This window comes from Quercus robur, chromosome 8, assembly GCF_932294415.1.
Source record: "Quercus robur chromosome 8, dhQueRobu3.1, whole genome shotgun sequence".
Lineage (NCBI taxonomy): Eukaryota > Viridiplantae > Streptophyta > Magnoliopsida > Fagales > Fagaceae > Quercus > Quercus robur.
This window is the reverse complement of record NC_065541.1, coordinates 6,301,685-6,310,526: the sequence shown is the minus strand read 5'-3', so window position 1 is coordinate 6,310,526 and position 8,842 is coordinate 6,301,685. Positions and strand designations below refer to the sequence as shown.

The 8,842-nt window shown below is 36.0% G+C and overlaps 1 protein-coding gene across 1 annotated transcript; it reads right to left on the bottom strand.

Annotated features, from left to right (window-relative positions):
- Positions 1 to 1,341: 1,341 nt before the first annotated feature.
- LOC126695748 (uncharacterized) lies at positions 1,342 to 5,967 on the bottom strand. Its single transcript, XM_050392570.1, has 4 exons — positions 5,827 to 5,967; positions 4,561 to 5,202; positions 4,210 to 4,441; positions 1,342 to 1,835 (listed from the first exon to the last, which is right to left on the bottom strand). Exons 1-4 carry the CDS (start codon positions 5,965 to 5,967, stop codon positions 1,342 to 1,344), a joined length of 1,509 nt encoding a protein of 502 aa, XP_050248527.1.
- Positions 5,968 to 8,842: the final 2,875 nt, after the last annotated feature.

Sequence of the window (8,842 nt, the reverse complement as noted above, 5' to 3'; positions counted from 1 at the left end):
TTCAAATGGTTGGACACCGACACTTGCACGCGTGGCGCAGCAACATCACCTATTGTGTTAGCAAAATTCCGAAGATTGGAGCACGAGGTGGAACTTGCTAATGAAGAGTTGAAGCAAGCACGTGCAATGGGAGAAGCTGCAAAACGAAAGGCTGAAAGAGCCAAGGTTGCGCGCAGGATTTCCGAAGAGAAAGCAGAGAAGTTCAAGATAGCTCTAGTAATATCATAGGTGATGTTTGGAGTACTGCTTATTTTGTCTACTAGGTTTGAGGATGTTAGAAGCAAGCAAATGTATTTGCCTGGATGAGTTGGTTATGTGCGTAATAAGCTAGAATTGTATTGTGAAAATTGGAGATCACTTGTATTGTAATGGTACAACTTCATGTACCAATTTTTGTATTGTAAGTATAAACATTTATGGTATGTATGACATTGTACTTTTATAAATCTTCCTTCCATGTTTTTCCTATGCTCAATTATTTTACCCCATGCCATGGAAGTCTCACAATGCTTTTATCCATTGATTTATATATATATATATATATATATTCTTGTATTGATTCTCTATTGCCTACCTTCTTTTGTATTTTGGATGCATTTAGCTATAGTTTTAGTGCTTTTGATTGGATAATTGAGAACAGATGGTGGCTGATATAAGCTGTAGCAAATTTCAGTTCTTCACTTTAACTGCTATGAGTCAGGGAAGAACATTGGCAACATCCTTGCCTTACAGGCGGGAAGATTAAGAGAAATTATTTAGTGGAACTAGTAAAAGCTTAGGTGATGGGAAGGATTTAAATTATTTTATTATGTGCATTATCCATTCATCTTAGATGCACTCATGCACAGATTTAAATATAAATTATTTTGTGTCATCTTTTGTGTCCTTGAATATAAAAAAATTTGTTTATAAAAAAATTAACATGATATTCATTGACCCTGTAGCTAATAGATGAGATTCTTGAAATCCAACTTTTCCAAAATATTGCGAAAAGGAAGTACAGACAATTGCATATAAGCATGTTTACCTGTACTTACATTACCAATAGGTATTAGATACACCTATTTTTACATTGCCAAAAGGAATTACATCAGAAGTGTCAATGGGTTATTGACATTAAGCCATAACATGTAACCATTGTTCATAGTTAATGTAAATTTACAAAAAGATGCATCATAATATCTAAAAGAATGCATCATGTATCTAAGGGACTTCTAGTCACAGTACCTAACTTTATACAAAAGTCGCCACAAAAAGTCATAGGCAAAGGTAATAACTCTATACAACAAGTCCCAACAAAAAGCAGTGAATCTGTATACGTGCCCACCATTAACCCCGTCATCATGCGTACTCCTTCCACATGCAAGCAGTCACATCATCCCTAAACTCACCCATTGCCCTCTTCACCGCATCAGACATCTCCCTTACATGCCTCCTTTCAGCACTTGCACTTGACTCAGGAGAATTCCCATTGTTTCCAGCTTGTACATCATCTCTATTAACGTCAAGGTTCTCCCATGAGTTAAACATTTCATCTCTACGATTATTGATACGTATAAAATTGTGTAATGCACAACAAGCAGAAACAACCAAACATTGCCGAGATTCCTTATAGTTTGCCATACAACTCAAGATGGAAAAGCGAGCCTTAAGGACTCCAAAGCTCCTCTCAATTACCATGCACAATGAAGAGTGTCTATAGTTAAACAACTCTCTCCCCGATGCCGGTTGCCTATTGCTCCTCCTGAATTCCTGAGCATGATATCGGGTGGCCTTGTGTGGTGGAAGAAACGATGCACCAATGGGGTACCCCGAATCAACCAAGTAATAGGACCCTACAAGAATAGCATATCTCAATTAGTAATAGGTGCATGTTTTATATATATACAAGAATTACTAAATGGCATTAGCATTACATTCAAAACCAGCACATAATATTTTATTTTAATAAGACAATAGCAACAACATTCAAAACCAGCACATAATATTAGGACATCAAGACAGAACCGATCAAACCACAATTTAAAAAAGTGAAGCAACAAATAAATCCTTATATCAGTAATCAACCTAGATATGCATAATTGTGTGAAAACTTTACTTCCTATGGCAAAACAAGGCTAGTTAACATCACTTCTTCTGTAGAAAAATAGGAAACAAATAACGTGACAATAAACTAGACTGGAATAGAGTGCAGTATTGTACCAATTCTCATTATCAAATATCTATGAAAGTTCTAGCTTTTACTAAAACTGCAGAAACAAAAGCAACATACATAGATTATGCAAGACAGAAAAATACCATTTCTCTAATCCTAATAACTTCAATCAGTGATGGGAATAACAGCTTTGCTCCTTCAAGTGTAAACAACCAAACAAACATTCCAGTAGCACACATTGTGGTAATTTTTACAAAAATCCAATATACTAACATGGAATCACATCAGGGAGAACATGGAATCAGCAAGTATGCTTGAAAATTAAAAAGGAAAAAGAAAAAAAAAAGCTTAGGGAGAACAAGAAATCAGTATGTATATGCTATACCAAGGGGGGAAATTCCTGAATTAAAAACATGCTTACTAAAAACTAGCATAATTGAAGAAGATGGCAAATAAAAATTAAAATCTTCAAGCATTGTGCACTGTACCATAGGAATAAACTCCGACACAACAAAGGCAGCAAATGAATTACACAAAGATATTAAAGCAAAGCAGGTGACATGCAATATCCAAGAGGAACGAGCCACATCATGTGAAACGTCCCTCTTCAACTGCAATTTCACAATTTTATATGATGCCAAACATATAGTGTTCTGCATTCCTATATTCTGCATAGCAAAACTCACTCATAACAAAACTTTACTTCTCACAATAGAAGAACATTGCCTTCCCATGTTCAAAGTTTTGCATTAAAGTTATTCAAAGTTAGGAATATCCATAAACTGAAACAGTAAGCAACTAAAGATTCTTGACCACAATTCTACATTCTATCAACCTATTAAACTAAACCAACATCCATTTAATGGCATTTCCCCAATTAGAAAGTAAAGTAGCTCTCTCTCCACAAGAACAAATATGCAATCAAATCACCTCGTAACACTAATACTTACATACATGATACACCATAAATGAAATACCATATTATACGACTTCCACTCCATTAAAATTACAAAATTTACATAACAAATACCAACTAGGCAAAGCTAAAAACTTCCCAAATTTCTTAAATTGGCAATACTTATAAGAAAATAAACAAACCAATTACACCTCATACCTGATCATGGTTGACATCATCATCATATTTTTAGTGAAACATATGCCTCTTTTTTTTTTTAGTTAAATAAATCTGGCCAGTTGTTGATAATTATTGCACATTCTGAATCTGTGCCTCTATTAAACTATTAAAATTTCTAGAATGAAACTTTTAGGACCTAAAATTTTTGGTCTCTATTGCTATTTGGGCCTCTATTAAAGAATTCACTATGTCAACAATCAAACACCAGGACATATTGGTTTTTGAAGTCTACTAAGTTGAAAACCCTTAAATAGGGTAAGCTAGATAAAAGTTAAAAGGGGGGAAAAAAACAAAGAACTATGCTATAGGCCACGTCCTTCAGAGGGAGAAAGATTTTGAAAGAAGAGAAATGCATGATGATTAACATAAACTTTCAGCACCTACAGAAAAGGTCAACAAGCATTAAATATTACGCAAGTATTCTAAATTAGAAGTGCAGAATGCAGAATTATAATGCAGAATGCAGAATGAAGAATTAGATGTGCAGAATGCAAAATTATAATGCAGAATGCAGAATTATAATGCAGAATGCAGAATTTGTTGTGAGTAGATTAGGCACATGTGTAAAAATGCAGAATTAGTACAGAACAGAATAGAATGCAGAATTAAAACAGAACAGAACAGAAAACAGAATGAAAAAATAGAAAACAGAATTCAGAACTAGAACAGAACAGAATTCAACATAGAAAAAATTAGGACAGAACAGCAATATGAACAGAATTCAAAATTAGATCAGAACAGAATAGAAAAACATACCAGAATTCAGAATTACAACAGAATAGAATGAAAAAACAACAAACAGCAAATAAAACTAGAACAAAATAGAATTCGGCACAAAAAAAATAGGACAGAACAACAATATGAACAGAATTCAAAATTAGACCAATAGCAAACAGATCAGCAACATGAAGATGCATACCTTCCGATGGCCATAGGAATCCATGCTTCGGATCTTTAATAGCTTCTTCGAAGACCTTTGAGTCGTGGGCACTTCCCTCCCAACCAGAGTGGACATATGTAAACTTCATATCATGGTCACATGCGCACATAACGTTGGTTGTAATCAAGCTCTTGCAACTCCTACAAGGCTGGGTTCTCTCACTTGGAGGCCGAGCATTAATATGCGTTCCATCAATAGCTCCTATGCTTCTCTACATTGAAGAGAGCCAATTATTTGTAAATAATATCTCTATATGTGAATGAAGGAATACAAAATAGTAATATGTGTGAACATACTCATTGAAAGAACTTGTATTATGAATTGATTTACCTCAAACCAAGGGTAGTATTTGTTATTCGATCGCATATGCTTTGGAAGGCTTACCACATTCGGATCGGGCTTGATTAAATATTGGCCATAGGTGTGGACAGCTTGCAACACCCTACAAAACTTGCGGCTGACAGTTTCAGTGGAATGTTGGAATCTGTCACCCACAGGTCGCATTCGAGTATTATGGCCGACAATGTACAAGAATATGGCAACAGCCTCCTGCATGTCCACACGCCCCTTCCTTTCCTTCAAGTACCCATGCTGTTTCAGCTCATCCACCAAATGATAGAGCAAGTCCAATGTCATGCAGAATATGTCATGACAATTGGTAGGATTGCCATCCCTCACTTCAACCATGTAGTCTTTCCCACTCAAAATGCTAGTACGCATTGGGCGCTTGTCATAATGCCGCTGGAAATAAGCCACCATCTCACCAACAAATGGAAATACAATCCAAAACTCTTCCTCCTCGTTGTCATAGTTTGAATCTGTGTCTACACCAATTTCCATGTCATCATCACAGTCACTGACATCCATATCATCACCGCATCCAAAACTCTCCATGTCATCATCGTCAGAGTCAAAGTAAGCATCGTCAAAATCGAAGGTCCAAAATGGATCATTGGGAGAGACCATTCTACCCTATACCCTACAAAAACCAAAGCATCAGTACTAATTCATTGCAATATGTAAACTAACAAAAGGAATAATAAGTGGTATTGAAGATGCTACAATAATGTTAGTACAACTCTCCTTATAATATAAGTACTAAAAAACAATTACCATAGAAATGATACAATACTAAAAAAAACACCAAGTACATAACAACAATTACCAAACCCATATACTAATGTAAATTGCATCAAGTAGAGATCAACAAGTGAGAAAGCTCACATACTAACATATGCTAATCATGTCAAATCCACATGCATAGTTCACAACAATTACCATTACAACAAAAATAGCTTTAAGTAAAAATTTTCAGCTGAACAAGGCAAACACAACCAAAAGTCCAAGATCGTCTACGCACACACATAAAGTCCTTACAAGCTACATAAGTGATTCACATCCAAATCACAATAATCCATACAAAATAGAAATAAGAAGTCTCCATTAATTTTCTGTGTTGTGAGCATAGCGCTCCATCCACCTCCTCCTCCTATGTTCTGGCATGCCCATGAACATCACTCGTCTCTCTTTTTTTTGGAGAACCTCGGAGATGTTGATATAGGTGTCATCATCAAGATCATTGTACTAGTTCAGCACATCTAAAGCCCTCCCAAGGGAGCAAGGATCGCCACCAATAGCAGATTGTACAACATGGTCGGAGCTACCCATAGACTTGCCCATTTTCTTGTTAAACCGTTCCCTTGCCAATGTAGTGTACTCTTGAAGAGCAATGGTCATCTCACTAGCCTTATCTGCTTTCTTGGCAACCTTCTTCCCCTTGCTAGTAGGCTCTTCAATGAGACGTTTGTCCGCACGTTAGGTTTGCTCCGTAGCAAGGGGATCATCTTGGGTTATGCCCTCCATGTCAAGATTGTAGCAGTCATCGGTACCCAATTGGGTACGACGAGCCTCATTGGCAATTTCCTCCTCTAAGGCACACTCTTCATCACTATCTGGGGCTGATGTGTTTGATGAAATTTGATAGGCACCGATTGTAGCATTAGAAGCAAACAACTGCTGTAGTTTGTCATAGCTAGGACATCCACTCTTCCGTAATGCATTTGCTTTAGAATCAACCTAAAATGACAAGATGTACATCAAAATCATACTAATACAAAATAGAAAATTACGAACATTTTACCAAGGAATCAAGGTAGTAAATCTAACATACCGCAACCACATTCGCCCACACCTCCTCAGAAGCAGTAACCGTTTGGGTTGTCTCATCCCACCCCAACCCGATATGGCTCAAAAGCTGGCTCCACTTTCTCTGCTTTTGCCTAAGCCTATTATGCTTTTGTTGCACTTGCTTAATGCGAAAACTCCTCCCTGTTTGCTCATTTAGGGCATTCGTAATTGATAGCCAAGTTGTAGCCTTAAAAATACCATGTTCCATATTCCCCTTTTGCTGTTCATCCACCATAATATCAATGAAGATTTTTCAATGTGGGAAGGCCACTTTGGCTCCTCAGCATTTTGAGATTCTTGTGCTGTCTTATACAAATATCCCAACACAATTGCGGAGATGTTAATATATATATAGTTCCTTGAATTGGCCACTTCATTTCTATTGGAAGAGGAATCGAGACAGTATTTTACTAAAGTTTTCATTTCTTAATGTAATTTTGATAAATGTTTATGTCACTTTGAAAAACAAAAAACTAATGGATGGACAAATAAAGCTAAGAAATGTAAATAGTGCAATATGCAGTGCTCTATCTGTTTTATTTTTATTTAATGCTTACTATCATACAGTGTCAATATCTAAGATTAAGTCATCACTTATCAGTTAGTTCCAAACAAAGGAATGAAAACAGTATTCTTAATAACAAAGAAAAGAACCATATTCCTAATTAATCCAAAACCTCAAAAATTAATCTAAAGCTTAGACATTTTCCTTTTTTCATACGTGTATGAAAATCAAGAGACCAAAACCATCAAAAGACCACCCAAACATGAAGTGAGTGAAATCAACAAAATTTTGGTAATTGTTAAATTGCCAAAACCAGAACCTTCTTCACAAGTTACTATAATAATAGGAAACAAGAGATACTACAAGAATAAAGGTTGCACTTGATGAAGTTGCATATCAATTTTTTCAATATACAACACAAATTAATGATCTGAAATGTGGGAGAGAAAAACCTCATCCTTTTTGTCTTCTATACACATTAGACACAATCAGAGTAATAGAACCACAAACTTTTGCGAGCTAAGTAAGCACTGTCATACTTGAGTTGCCATCAAATCAAGGTTTGATATCTTATTTGTTGTAGATGGTGAAAGAATCTCTAAAGGTAGGAAAATAAATTAAACAAATGGCAGTTTGATATAAACAAATGAATTTGAAATGTAATCTTAAGCTATTGCAGCAAAGGTATGGTTGGGAGAATGGAGAGCCAAGGCATGGGTGACTCATGGCTGTGCTTTACAGTGTGGTTTGTTTTGGCAAAGCACATGCCGACATGCACACACACCAGAAAGGACTATGCTTTGCGGACTGAAGGTAAAAACTATATACCAAAGAGGCAAAGCAAGGGAAAAATGGGCAATTTTTCCTTAATTTACAACCAATTATGAAGCAAAATGGTTTTTTTTTTCTTTTTTTGATCTAAAAGCAAAATGGTTTTATTTTTGCAATTTAACACCATATTTGTTCATCAATTAAACAAATAGGTCACATAAATTTCATACCACAGCTGTGGAAAGAAAGACCCACTTCAATAAAACACAAATAATGAAAAGAAAGACCCATGTGCAGATCAATAAAACAGAAATTATAAAAAGAAAGAAAGATCGAAGATGAGTCCATGGAGAAAAACCCACTTCAACAACAAGGCAAATACCTGTGGGCAAAAATCAATAAAACAGAAATTATACCACAATGCCCAAATCATACAATGGTCATTGACAATAGAGAGGGAGATAGAGATATACACCACACCTAGGAGAAGATCACAGAAATGCCTTCAAATGGTTTTTGCAACGGACAGAGAAATGACTTCAAACCCACTTTAGTTCAGACCCAGGTGAAGAGAAATGACTTCAAACCCACTTCATGCTTCGGTTTAGATTGCTGGAGGCCGAGATTTGATGGAGTAATGAAATGTGAGAGAAAACGGAGAGAGGGAAGTGAAAAGGGGGAAAATTTTGGCTAAAATATTTTGAGGGAAGTGAGAAATGGTTTTTGAGGGAGCAACGGTAATATCAAATAGCAGCTCTGAACTGACTTGACAACACAGAAGAAATGGGTCCCACAGAGTCCGAAAATTTACCTTAGTGCCACTGAGTTATGTAACTCAGAAACAAAAAACAACATTTTGTTGTTTCCGGTTTTCATCACTCTCACTCAACCCAAACTGAGTTTGAGTGATGAAAACAGGGAGAGAAAATCAAGCCAAACACTCAAAATTGTGTGGGTCCCACGTAATTCTCAAACTCAGTTATGAGAATTCAGTCATATGACTCAAAACACCCCTAATCCAAACAGGGCCTAAGTAACCAAGTTCAAAACCGGGTCAACCTGACTTTTTTACACCATGATTCCGGGTTGGAACCTACCTCTATATATATATATATATATATATATATATATATATCCAGAAAATGAAAA